Here is a 14,237-nt window from a genome sequence, read left to right as displayed (position 1 = left end):
TTTTTTTAAGCAGGCCTGTCTGAGTTAATTAATTTTTTTTAAGACAGAGCCTCAAGCTGTCACCCTGGGTAGAGTGCCATGGCATCACAGCTCATGGCAACCTCCAACTCATGGGCTTAAGTGATTCTCCTGCCTCAGCCTCCCAAGCAGATGGGACCACAGGTGCCTGCCACAATGCCTGGCTATTTTTTTGTTTCAGTTGTCATTGTTGTTTAGCTGGCCCAGGCCCGGTTCAAACCTAACAGACTCAGTGTATGTGGCCGGCATTATAACCACTGTGCCACTGGTGCTGAGCCTTAAAATAATTTTTAAAAATGGAATTTGAATAGATCCTGATGGCTTTTTATTAACCCATATTCCTATCTTCAATACTCTGAATTAGATTTCAAAACATTTATTATTTGAAATTTCCTTCTTCTATTTCTGAAAGAGGGAGCTGAAACTGTACTATCAAAGGAAACATTTTCACCTAAATTTTAAATATGTGCAAAAAGCCAATAGGGGGATTCTGATTCTTTTTTGTTTTGTTAAAGGCTTGCTATATTACCCAGGCTGAACTGGAAAAAAAAAATAACAGAAAGAAGAACATTTCCATTAGTTTGTTATTGATTTAGTCATTCATTTATTCATTCATTGGAAACAGAGTCTCACTCTGTCACCCTGGGTAAAGTGCTGTGGTGTCATAGCTTGGCTAGTTTTTCTATTTCTAGTAGAGATGAGGTCGCCTCTTGCTCAGGCTGGTCTCGAATTCCTGAGCTGAGACATCTTCCTGCCTTGGCCTCTCAGAGGGCTGGGATTACAGGCATGAGTCAGAGCACCCGGCCTAATTTCCATTAGTTTAAATCAAGATGTTTGCATTCATAGAATCTGTAATGGATGTTGTCACCTGCATAGAAAAGTCTTTGTCTAAACTTAATTATACATTTAAAAGAAATTCAAGATTATGAAGGAGGTACAATTTGATTACATAGTTCAATTGTATAACTTGTAAATCAGAGTTGTGGATGTGCTCTCCCCTCGAAAGTATGCAGTGTGCCTGTGCAGGGTCCTCACTGGGGGAGAGTTTGCCTGGGTCCTTCTCCCTCCCCCATTACATGAATTTCACTGAGTTTTGCTCTCATATGTGCTTATATGTCATAGGTCTTAATTTACTAATTCCAGGGTCGGCGCTGTGGCTCAAGTGGCTAAGGCACCAGCCACATACACCTAAGGTGACGAGTTCGAATCCAGCCCGGGCCCGCCAAACAACAATGATGGCTGCAACCAAAAAATAGCCGGGCGTTGTGGCGGGCGCCTGTGGTCCCAGGTACTTGGGAAGCTGAGGCAGAAGACTTGCTTGAGCCCAGGAGTTGGAGGTTGCTGTGAGCTGTGATGCCACAGCACTCTACCCAGGGGGACAGCTTGAGGCTCTGTCTCAAAAAAAAAAAAATTTACTAATTCCAACTGAGTACTGAGTACATATGATGTTTATTTTTCCATTCTTGGGATACTTCACACAGGTGAATGGTCTCAAATTCCTTCTAGATTGTTACCAACTATATGAGATCTCCATCTTTTTATGGTTGAACAATATTCCATGGTATATATGTGTATATGCCACGTATTAATCAACTCACTATTTTTAGTAGAGATGGAGTCTTGCTCTTGCTCAGAGTGAGATTGATGGGCACTTGGGTTGTTTCCACATCTTTGCATTTATAAATTGGGCTGCGGTAAACATTCCAGTGCCAGTGTCTTTTTGATAAAATGACCTTTTCCTTTTGGGGTAGATTCCTAGTAATGGGATTGCAGGATCAAATTATAGGTCTACTTTTCCTTCTCTGAGGATTTCCAGGCTATTTGGCCTGCAATCCCCTGAACGGTGTAAGAGCGCTGCTTCTCTGTACCCACGCCCACATCCACCTGTTGCTTTGGGGCTTTATACATGAGCCACTCTCACTAGGTTAGGTGACTCTGTGCTTTTGATTCCTCTGATTATTTGAGACAATGAACATTTTTTCATGTTTGTTGGCCATTAGACTATCTTTGTAAGAAAAGTTCCTATTCCTGTTTCTTGCTCAGTTTTTAATGGAGTTGTTTGATCTTTTCTTGTTGATTTGCTTGAGTTCTTGTGTAGATTCTCGTAGTTCACTGCAACCTCAGACTCCTGGCTTGTGGGCATCCTGCTGCCTCAGCCTCTGGAAGCCGCTGGGGTTACAGGTGCTTGCTGCGGTGCCCGGCTGGGTTTTTCCATTTTTTTTCATGAGTCGGGGGTCTCACTTTCACTCAGGCGAGTCTTGAACTCCTGAGCTCCAGCGAGTCTCCCTCCTCAGCCTCCCACAGTGCTGGGATTACAGGCGTGAGCCAGCGCGCCCATCTGTGTAGATTCTCGGTATCAGCCCTTTGTCAGCTGTGTAGCATGCAAATAGTTTCTCCCGTTTGGTACATTGTCTTTTTAGCTTATTGATTATGCTCTTAGCTATGCAGAAACTTTCTAACTTTCTAACCATTTATTTGTTTTTATTGTTGCTGTGATTACCAATGGGGTCTTTATAAATTCTTTCCCTAGGCACATAGCATTAAAAGTTTTTCCCACACTGTCTTCTAGGATTTTTATAGTTTCATGTCTTAGGTTTAACTCTTTTACCCATCATGAGTTAATTTTTGTGGTGGCGAGAGGTGAAGACCCTGCTGGGATCTTTACATGTGGCTAACCTGTTCTCCCAGATACCACAGAAATACAAAATACTATTACCGAATACTATAAAAATTTCTATGCCCAGAAATTTGGAAATGTGGAAGAAATGAACAAATTTCTGAAAGCATACTATCTCCCTAGACTCAACCGGGAAGAAATAGGACTCCTCAGCTATCTACTATCAGCATTGAAAAACAATAAAAAATCTTTCAACAAAAAAAGTCTCGGGTTCTGTGCCCATAATACAGTGGATATGGTGCAGGCCATATGCACTGAGGCTGGCAGGTTTGAACCCAGCCTGGGCCAGCTAAACAACAATGACAGCTGCAACAACAACAGCAAAAAATAGCCAGATATTGTGGTGGGCACCTGTAGTTCCAGCTACCTGGGAGGCTGAGGCAGGAGAATCACTTAAGCCCAGGAGTTTGAGGTTGCTGTGAGCTGTGACACCATAGCACTCTACCAACAGCGACATAGTGAGACTCTGTCTAAAAAAAAAGAGTCTGGGACCAGACAGTTGAAAACCAGAATTTTACCAGACCTTCAAAGATGAGCTTGTGCCTATATTGCAGAATCTATTCCCTATCATTGAGAAAGAAGGAACTCTCCCCAATTCCTTCTATGATGCAAGTATCACTCTGATATCAAAGCCAGTAAAGGACGCAACAACAGCAACAAAAACTATAGACAATGTGTCTAATAAATACAGAAGCAAAAATTCTCAATAAAATCTTAGCAAACAGAATCATAGCATATTAAAACAATAAGTCATCACTGCCAGGTGGGCTCCACATTCCAGGGATGCAGCGTGTTTCAACACATACAATTCTATAAGCATCATTCACCACACAAACAGAAGTAAAAACAGACCATACAGTCCTTTCATCCTTTTTTAAGTGTAGAAAAAACATTTGACAAAATTCGGCACCCTTTTCTAATAAGAACAGATGAATATTGGCATAGATGGGACATTCCTTAGGTTGATAGGCCCCATCTATGACAAACCCACAGCCAATATTACCTTGAATGGAGAAAAACGGAAGGCATCACGTCTCAGAACTGGAACCAGATGAGGATGTCCATGGCGCCACTGCTGTTAGACGTGGCTCTGGAAGTCCCAGCCTGAGCCATCACACGAGAGAAGGATATCGACGGTATCCACACGGGGAAAGAGGAGGTCAGACTCTCACTCTGCTGACGATATGATCCTATCCCTAGAAAACCCCAGGGACTCAAGCAAGAGACTCCTGGAATTGATAAATAAAGGCAGCAGTGTTTCTGGCTGCACAGTCAGTAGCTTAAATATCTGCCAATCCCAGTCAAGCCGAGAATCAACTCAAAGATACAATGCCTTTCACAGCGGCATCAAAGAAAATGAAATACCTTGGAAGACATTTCACAAAGGAGGCGAAGGCCTCTACAGAGAGACTATGAAACACGGAGAGAAGAACTTACAGAAGGTGTCAATAGACGGGAAAGCATGCCAAGCTCAGGGCCCAGCAGAATCCACACTATTAAAATGCCTGTACTTCCCACAGTGATCCCTAGTAAAGCACCAGCCTCATAGTTTGCAGAACTTGACAAAATAGTTCTAACTTTTTTTGTAGAACTTTGTATAGAATCAGAAAAGACCCTGAATAGCCCATACAATTCTATGAAATAACAAATCTGGAGGCTTCACTTTACCAGACTTCAGGCTACATTACAAGCTTGTAATGATCAAAACAGCATGGTATTTACCACTTGATGTCAGTGTTTCAAAAACAAACAAAAAACAGCATGGTATTGGCATAAAAATAGAGACGTAAATCTATAGACTGGAACAGAGATGGAGCCAGCTGCATACTGCCCTCTGAGCAGGTCTGGGGCGCAGGAAGAATTGGGGAGTCAGACAGCCAGAAGAGGAGGCCACCCACAGGGACAGAATGAAGGGAAAAAGAATGTAGTTTAAACTTGCCCTTGGCTTTGGGGGATTTGTTATCCCAGAACAGGGAAGCAGCTGCATTTGTATTCAATGAGCTCTATTAATCTCTTTTTCCAGATTGATGATTACCCAGAATTTTTGAGTTCACCAGTTAGAGAAATCAACCAACACATCCGTATCATCTGTTCCTCAGCTGTGTTGAAAAAAGACTGTGGGAAGTCAAAAGGAGCCAGGAGGCTCCTGTTCCCGTTTCACTATGCCAAAGCCAAGAGAAAAGGTAAGGAATACACTTCTTCAAGGCATCTAAGACAAAAATATGTTTCTTCCTAAGATAAAAAGGATCATGTTCTGTAGACCTTTAGCAGATGAGCTGACTGATACAGTGTGACCAGCACAGTGGCTGGGCACAGTGTGCCCCGAACAAAGCGTGTAGCAAAAGGGAAACAAGCGGAGGAAGGGGAGGAAGGAAGAAAAAGGAGAAAAAGGAAAGATAGAGCAGTGTTCACTGAACGTTGGTTTAAAAAGAAGAGTGAGGCGGTGCTCGTAGCTCAGTGGGGAGGGCCTGGCCACATACACCCGGGCTGGTGGGTTCGAACCAGGCTCAGGCCAGCTAAAAAAACAACAATGACAACTGCAAAAAAAAAAAAAAAAACAGCCGGGTGTTGTGGTAGACATGTACAGTCCCAGCTACTTGGGAGGCTAAGGCAAGAGAATCTCTTAAGCCCAAGAGTTTGAGGTTGCTGTGAGCTGTGATGCAACAGCACTCTACTGAGGGCGACATAGTGAGACTCTGTCTCAAAAATAAATAAATAAATAAATGAAAATAGCTGGCCGTTGTGGTGGACACCTGTAGTCCCAGCTATTTGGGAGGCTGAGGCAAGAGGATCGCTTGAGCCCAAGAGTTTGAGGTTGCTGTGAGCTGTGATGCTATGGCACTCTACCCAGGGAGACATAATGAGACTCTGTTTCAAAAAAAAAAAAAAAAGAGAGAAGAATGAGTTAGAATCTGGATTTCTTGGTCCGTTCTTATTCAATTTTAATAATCTTATTAACAGAGAGATTTTAATGAAAAACCAGTGAAGAAGAGCAGAGGAATTGGAGTGCTTGTAACCTGGCCATAGGATACCTGTTGGTAGGCATCTTTGTCAGCCTGGGTCCTCCCACCAGCAAGGAAAGCCACAGGCTCTGCCCTCATTATTATGCTTATTAATAGTATTCAGACTTTTTTTTTTTTGAGACAGAGCCTCAAGCTGTCCCCCTGGGTAGAGTGCTATAGCATCACAGCTCACAGCAACCTCCAACTCCTGGGCTCAAGCGAGTCTCCTGCCTCAGCCTCCCAAGTAGCTGGGACCACAGGCGCCCGCCACAATGCCTGGCTATTTTTTGGTTGCAGCCGTCATTGTTGTTTGGCGGGCCTGGGCTGGATTTGAACCCACCACCTTAGGTGTATGTGGCTGGCGCCTTAGCCGCTTGAGCCATAGGCGCCGAGCCTAGTATTCAATCTTTATTCAAAAATATTTTGGGGGAATCTATCCACTGTTCAAAAAGCCATAGCTGGATAGTAAAGTGGTATAAACAGATTTTGTCCAGGACTCTGGCAGTAGGGGAAAAGAGACTCAGTGTAGGACTGAGCTCTACTCTCAACACAGCATGGGCCGGTGGGAATTTATAGCCAAGGAACAGGATCAGCGGGTAGAAAATTCAGGGGTAAGGGAGATTCTGGCTCAAACAGCTTAGCAGGATTCTTGCTCAATTGAACAGTACAGAGAAAGACACAAGAGTCCAAAGTGGAGGGCTAGCTGCACAGTTCAGGGAGCCCGAGTAGGGTTTGGTGAAGGAATGAGTCCTTGTCACCACCCACGAACTGGGATGCACACCTGGATAATAAGATGAAAAGTCACCTTTAGATCTTGTCCTTGGAGAGCTCAGCACCTGTACAGGTGACTTTCCTGCTGTGCACCAGGAGACTCAGGGGGTGAGTCCGGCTGCTGCCCTCACCTGGTGGTCCAGAGTTTGGGCTTTCTCTAAGCTTTTCCTGTAGGGAAGTCTGAAAAATTCAAGGACAAGGGGATAAAAATAGAGCATGATGGTCCAGTGGGTAGGGTGCCGGCCACATGCACCCAGGCTGGAGGGTTCAACCCGGTGCAGGCCAGCTAAACAACAATGACAACTAAACCAAAAAATAGCTGGGTGTTGTAGTGGGCACCTGTAGTCCTAGCTACTTGGGAGGCTGAGGCAGGAGAATAGCTTAAGCCCAAGAGTTTGAGGTTGCTGTGAGCTGTGACGCCATGGCCCTGTACTGAGGGCGATGTAGTGAGACTCTGTCTCAAAAAAAGAGTATAAATATATAGCTCAGTAATATACTATTTTCATGGCCTAATTTTATATATGCATAGTGATACAATAAGGAATACTGTATATCCTTTGTCCCTGATTCCAGACACAAAACTTCTAAAACTTTTTTTTGAGACAGGAGCCTCAAGCTATCCCCCTGGGTAGAGTGCCATGGCATCACAGCTTACAGCAACCTCCAACTCCTGGGCTCAAGTGAGTCTCCGGCCTCAGCCTGTCGAGTAGCTGGGACCACAAGTGCCCGCTACAACGCCCAGCTATTTTTTTGTTGCAGCCGTTGTTGTTTGGCGGGCCTGGGTTGGATTCAAACCCGCCACCTTGGGTATACGTGGCTGGCGCCTTAGCCGGGTGAGCTACAGGCGCCGAGCCTAAAACTCTTCCTTTTTTTTTTTTTTTTGAGGCAGAGTCTTAAGCTGTCACCCTGGGTACAGTGCTGTGGGAATCATAGCTCACAGCAACCTCCAACTCTTGGGCTCAAGCGATCCCCTTGCCTCAGTTTTTCTATTTTTTAGGAGAGATGGGGTTTCACTTTTGCTCAGGATGGTTTCAAACTCCTGAGCTCAAGCAATCCACCCACCTTGGCCTCCCAGAGTGCTAGGATTACTGACATGAGCCACCACACTGGGCCTAAAACTCTCATAATTTTCTGAGTGACAAGGGTGAGAAGAACATTGCTTGTTATTCATAATAAGCTCCTTTCACTTTACAGTAGAAACTGTCAGGTGACCACCCAAGGGACTGTCACAAGCTGGTCAACACACGGAGGTGGTCACCATAAGGACACGCACAGGTGGTCTAGGTCCTGTCTGTGAAAATCAGGCCAGTCAGTGCAGGGAGGGGTCAGCGATGGAGGTTCCTGTATTTAGTTTATGCTAAGGAGGTGACACTTGGTGGCCTCTAGATAGTTTCAGAATGGGGGCTGGGTGCCAGAGGACACAACCTTGTGATTAGAGAGTTGGAATTTTCCACCCTCCCCTGCATGACCCCCCCCCCATCCTCCAAGGAGGGGAGAGCGACTGGAGTTTGAGCCAGTCACCCATGACCTGTGATGTAATCAGTCATACCTACTTAATGAATCCTCCATACAAACTCTTAAAGGATAGGATTTCAGAGCTCCCAGGTTGGTGAACACATCCAACTACTGGAGTGGGGTGTCCCAGCGGAGGGCCTAGAGCAGCGGTTCTCAACCTGTGGGTCACGACCCCTTTGTAACAATGAAAATACACCACGGCATTAGGAAGGTTGAGAACCACTGGCCTAGAGACTCTGCAGCCCCCTCCCATACAGCACCTGGTGCGTCTTTGGCTCGGCTCTTCCTGAGCGGTGTCTTTCATAACGGACTGGTAACAGTAAACAGAGCTCTGTCCGGAATTCTTGCCAATTGCTGACTTCAGGAAGGGGTTGTGGTCTAGGGAAGAAGGACTTTTCCTCTACCCTCTTAGGTTCTGCCGTTGGGCCTGGGGATTAAACTGACAAATTACAGATTAACAGGAGAAAAGGCTACACATTTTATTTGGTGTTAACTTTTTTTTTTGAGACAGAGTCTCACTATGTTGCCCTGGGTAGAGTACCGTGGCGTCACAGCTCACAGCAACCTTAAACTCTTGGGCTTAAGAGATTCTCTTGCCTCGGCCTCCCAATTAGCTGGGACTTCAGACACCCTCCACAACGTCTGGTAGTTTTTGGTTGCAGTTGTCATTGTTGCTTAGCAGGCCCGGCCAGGCTTGAACCCACCAGCCTTGGTGCATGTGGCCAGCACCCTACTCACTGAGCTACAGGCGCCGACCCTTGGTATTAACATTTGTACATGGCGTAGAAACCTTCATGAAAGAGAAGCAGAAGGGCCTGGGAGTTTATGTACAGTGGATTTTAGGGCTGTGACAAGACAAAGGCAGAGCTTTGTGCTCCGGGTCAGTGAGGTGTGGGTTAGGTGAGCAGCAAGTTCCAGGGAGACTGGCGGAAGAAGAGGGCCATTTAGTAAGTATGCACAGATCCATCTCAGCTTCAGCAGCCCCCCTTTCTGGCAATAAGAACGTGCTCCTCTTTCTGACAGAAGGAGGCTGCCTGTCTCCTGGAGATTTATCCCCGGCTTTAAGGTAGAAAGTGGTAGGGCAGAGAGCCCATCCTGGACCTGCTGTTTCTCAAGGGCCTTCAGTTCAAAATAACTCTATGCCAAAGCCTCACATTTTGGGGTGGCATATTCTGATCCCCTTCATGGGGAGCCCCTGGTTTATGGCTGGCTGGTCAGAGTGTAGATGGGAATTTGGGACTTGTAACCGGCACCTGAAGTCGGGGCGCTCTGTGGGACTGAGCCCTTTCCCTGTGAGTCTGCACTAATTCCTAGTGGTTAGAGCCAGAATTGATCTGAAATGCAGGGTACCCAGATGGTATCCAGAGAATTAGAGAATTGATTTTTTTGGGTGGAGGGAGCCCCCCCACATTTGGTGTCAGAACAGCTCAGGTGTCTCTGCACACTTGTGGGTCTAGGTGTGTGAGCCTGGACAGTGTCTGGCCTCGTAGTTGGCAGCTGGTGAAAAGCAGAGAAAAAGGGCATGGACTTTGGATTTGGCTAGTCCGGGCTGGGGTCCTGGCCCTCGCGTGTGCTGGCTGTGTGGCCTTCTGCAAGTCATTTAACTCTTCTGAGCCACTGGTTCCTCATCCCTCTTCCTAGCTCCACATTTTGCTGGGTTACATGAATTAACGTGGGCAGTGCTGGCCCATGGCTAGGATGAGTGCATTAGCAGGGTCAGCTGTGGAGATTGCACACTCAGCTTAGAGGGAGAAGGAAAGGGGGAAGGTCTGAGGAAACTTCTGCCCTTCCATCCCTGGCATCCAGCTGAGTAGCTGGACTGTCCTGTAGCAGCACGCTGGCTTGCCCCTGGACTTCACCCGAAGACCCTTGGAGTACCACACAGCTACCAAGTGTGAGAAGATGGTGTGGCCTGTGTCCCCTTTCCACCCTGACACGCTATGGCATGGAAAATGTTTGTAGAAGTTGTTGTAATGAGCAGAATTATCAAGTCCCTGGCTGCTCACCAGGTCTCCTGGCACGCTAATTAGGACGTCTAACTGGTGACGGCTGCCTTAAATGTGTATTTATTATCCTTGTCCACAAGCATAATCATCCTTGAGGCTTTTTCAACGTGGGCAGGAAGATAAATACACACATTAAAAGGATTTAGTAAAACAGGTGGAAGTTTTATGAATTTAAGTTCCTGGAGACTTTGTAAATGACGGTAAAAGTGGTGAGGCTTCATCTCGTGTGCCTGGCTGGTCGCAGGCACATCTGCCCCAGCCTGTTCCTTGCTTTCATCCCCAATAGTACGTCTGACATTTTTATTCAGGGGCTTTTGACTTTTGAGAATATAAAACTGCCACCGTCACAGGAGTCTAGCCCACATCACAGGGTAAGAACCTCTCCCCTTTCCATCACGCTAGCCGTGGTGCTGTATGCCTTCTGTCCTCCCACGGCTTGTTCCCTGGGTTAGATGTCACTGTTTACCCAGGACTCGGTGGTTCAGCTGTACACACTCTGCAATATGTGGTCCTAAGGCGAGAGTCAGTCTCTAACCTGCCCTAACGTCAATCTGACAGTAGTCATTACTACAACCTCCAGTGTTAATGAAGGTGATGTCACGCTGTAGAAGCGGCACGCGTTAACTGCCACTATTGACAGAAAGCTAATTATCAGGACTAACTCCGAACCTCTTGGGGGAAAGCCTAGGGAATATTTTTAACTTGTAGCAAAGGTGTCCACGTCGTAATTCACTTGATCTTCTGAACAAAGAGAGCTCAAAATTACAAATTGTTTACAGTAAAAATACTTACTCTAAGTTGTCACACTTTGAACAGGACTCCTGCATAGGCCCAATTTTTCTGTAGATAGAAAAAGAGGCCTTTCTCCTTAGTGTGTGTGTGTATGTATGTATATATATGTTCTTCTGTGGGCCACAGTTAGCACTATGAATGGTACTTTTTACATTTAGCTGAAAGGGATGGTTAGTAAACTCTACATGAATAGTGCTGATGGAAGAGAGTGGCATTGTCTCACTACATTAGTAGCCACAGCTTTTGAATGGACTGGGTCATTAACCACTTAGTCTCAGGTGCATCTGAGAATAGCCCTACCCAGTAGAACTCTTTGCAGTGATGGAGATTATCTTTAGTTAATCTAATTATGTCTATTGGCTACCTGTGGCCATTGACTACTTGACTACTGAAGATGACTTTTAATTTTTTTACGGTCTGACACAGGTTATTATCTCCTGTCACCAAGGATGGAGCGCAGGGGAGTGATTCTAGTTTACTGTAACCTCCATCTCCTGGCTCAAGCAATCCTTCTACCTCAGCCTCCTGAGTAGCTGGGACGACGGGTGCCCACCACTACACCTGGATAATTTATTATTCTTTGTAAAGGTGGAGGTCTTGCTGTGTTGCCCAGACTTATCTCAAACTCCTGGCCTCAAATAATCCTTCAGCCTCAGCCTCTCAAAGTGCTGGGATTACACACATGAGCCGCTGCATCTGGCCTGAGTTTTAATTTAATTATTTGTTTTATTTCACTGGAGACAGAGTCCCACTCAGTTGTCCTGGGGTTGAATGCCACGGCATCATAGCTCATAGCAATCTCAAACTCTTGGGCTCAAGTGATTCTCTTGCCTCAGCCTCCTAAGTAGCTGGGCCTACAGGTGCCTGCCACAATGCCTGGCTATTTTTTGCTTGTAGTTGACATTGTTTTTTATTTATTATTATTATTATTATTTTTAATGCCTTATTACATAATGATTGGATGTAGTTGTCACTGTTGTTTGGCAGGCCCGGGCTGGGTTTGAACCCTCCAGCTGTGGTGTATGTGGCTGGCGCCCTAGCTGCTGAGCTATAGACCCAAGCCAACAGCTGGCTATTTTTTAGAGATGGGGGTCCTCTTGCTCAGGCTGGTCTAACTCCTGAGCTCAAGCAATCAGTTCGCGTTGGCCTCCCAGAGTGCTTTACATGTGTGAGCCACCACGCCTGGCTTAATTTAATCAAATTGAAATTGCCACCAGTGGCTAGTGGCTACTACATATTCACTGCAGTCCTGGAATCAGAAAAGACCCAAAAGTCTTTAGTGGTATATTTTAAAATGTTGGCATGAAGCTAAATAGATGAACCCCCAAACGAGAATGAAACATAATTTAGTGAAATGTAAACTAAACCTAAGTTTTATATGACCCTTGAACAGAGCAGGGTTTGACCTTTGCACAGTCAGAACTCCATGTAAATCTGTGACTCCCTCAAAATGTAGCTGCTGGTAGCCGCCTGTTGACTCAGAGTTGCTGATAAAATAAGCAGCCCGGCCACGTGTATCTCTCTGTCTTATGTAGACATGTTGTTAGTATAGAGTAAGCTAGAGAAAAGAAGCCGTTATTCAAGAAAATCATAAGGCAGAGAAAATATGTTTACTGTTCATGGAGGGGCAGGGGGTCATCATAAAGGCCTCACTTCATTGTCTTCCTAGCGAGCAGCCCGAGGACCAGGAGGAAGGGCAGGGCCTGGTCTCGCTGTCCCGGGCGCCAGAGGCAGCAGAAAGCCCCCGTGTGAATGGCCTGTGCACTTCCAACCCTGTCACTCAGGGGCCGACTGAACAGATGGATAGACAGTTGGCTCTCCATGTCTGCAGATACTGCATCCGGGGATTCTACCAACTTCAGATCAAAACAGGAGACGCACACATTCGGGTGCAGCTACCACACACTTGGACTCCTCCACCTGCCCCCTGGGCAATGCTTTTTCCCTTGGGCCTCTGCCTCCAATACCTGGTAGTCTTTGATGTTGGGGCTCTGCAGGTCTGCAGGCTGAGCTGACCTCTCATGCCTGGACCAGAGCCCCAGGCGGCCTGTGCCCTCCGAGTTGCTGTAGACCCACTTGCACCGTCCACTGCCCTGGTTCCAGGCCAGGGTCACCTGAGCTTCCTCCAGGGCTGAATCCCTGTGGCCAATACCAACTTGGCAGTAGCTTATGGAAAAGTCAGTTTGGTTCTGGTCCAGAATACTCAGACACTATTTTTACTTATTCCCCCAAATAAGAAAACAAAATAAACTCACATAATGGGAGGGGTATGACAGTTTTCTTGATATAGGTTATGACTGGTTACTTTAAGTCATTTTAATTTTATTTATATATTTTTTCTGAGCCAGAATTTCACTCTGTAACCCTGGGTGTCATCACAGCTCACAGCAACCTCAAATTCCTAGGCTGAAGCAATACTCTTGCCTTAGCCTCCCGAGTAGCTGGGACTGCAGGTGCCCACCACTGCATCTGGCTAGTTTTTCTATATTTAGTAGAGACAGGGTCTTGCTTACTCTTGCTCAGGCTGGTTTAGAACTCTTGAGCTTAAGCGATCTGCCTTCCTTGGCTCCCAGAGAACTAGGGTTACAGTGTAAGCTGTATTGCACGGGCCTATGTCAGTCATTTCTATATATGTTAATCTCCTTTTCATTCACAGAATTATCATCCTCATTTTTACAGATTAAGATTCTGAGCTCCTGGCCCTATATGCCAGAGGTGGTGGGTTCAAGCCCAGCCCCAGCCAAAAACTGCAAAATAAAAAGAGAGATTCTGAGGTCAGAGTAATAAAGTTATTGGAAGAGTCTGAAATTAAGCATGTGTTTTAATATTAAAGCCTGTGTTCTTTCTGCTCCATCGTGCTGGCAGCTTAAAGTTTGGGCTAGCCACCTTTTTTCAAGGATTTATGAAGAGTCATCGACTCAGTACAATACATGTTACTAGGTCTTCATAAACTCAGTCAAATTATTTAATTAGTGACCAAATAACTTTTTTTTTTTTTAAGTCAAGGAAGAGAATAACGGTCCTGCCCTTTGGACAGGCAAAGAGCCCAGAAATCTAAAAGAATCCTCTCTCAGGTAAGCTGTTGTTTGGAGAATGTTTTTAACTTGCTGATCAAATGTATCCTACATTCTAACTTGTTTTCCTTAAGGCTTTTACTCTGCTAATGGCTTTGGACCCACTTCTATTAATCTCATACATGCAACGATGAAGAAGGTATTTTGAGAGAACTTACTCTTAAATTGAAATCCAGTTAAACATAAAGTATGATTTTTCTCATTTTAAATGACTATATAGATGTTATGATATAGATAATTTACTAAAGTGAAATTCAAAAACACCTGCTGAGCAGGCCCGCCAAAACAATAATGACGGCTGCAACCAAAAAATAGCCAGGCTTTGTGGTGGGCGCCTGTGGTCCCAGCTACTTGGGAGGCTGAGGCAGGAGACTCGCTTGAG

At 45.5% G+C, this 14,237-nt stretch overlaps 1 protein-coding gene across 1 annotated transcript in view; it reads left to right on the top strand.

Annotated features, from left to right (window-relative positions):
* CUNH12orf56 (chromosome unknown C12orf56 homolog) overlaps positions 1 to 14,237 on the top strand; it is a 59,600-nt gene that overhangs the window by 6,146 nt on the left and 39,217 nt on the right. Inside the window, exons 2-3 of the mRNA XM_023518409.1 lie at positions 4,719 to 4,878; positions 13,783 to 13,855. Coding sequence (XP_023374177.1) covers positions 4,719 to 4,878; positions 13,783 to 13,855 — 233 coding nt within the window. The remainder of the gene's footprint in view (positions 1 to 4,718; positions 4,879 to 13,782; positions 13,856 to 14,237) is intronic.

The sequence above is a fragment of the Otolemur garnettii genome, unplaced genomic scaffold, assembly GCF_000181295.1.
Source record: "Otolemur garnettii isolate 467f Iridium unplaced genomic scaffold, OtoGar3 scaffold00138, whole genome shotgun sequence".
NCBI lineage: Eukaryota > Metazoa > Chordata > Mammalia > Primates > Galagidae > Otolemur > Otolemur garnettii.
Note: the sequence above shows the minus strand (reverse complement) of the source record. Positions and strands in the feature narration are given on the sequence as shown.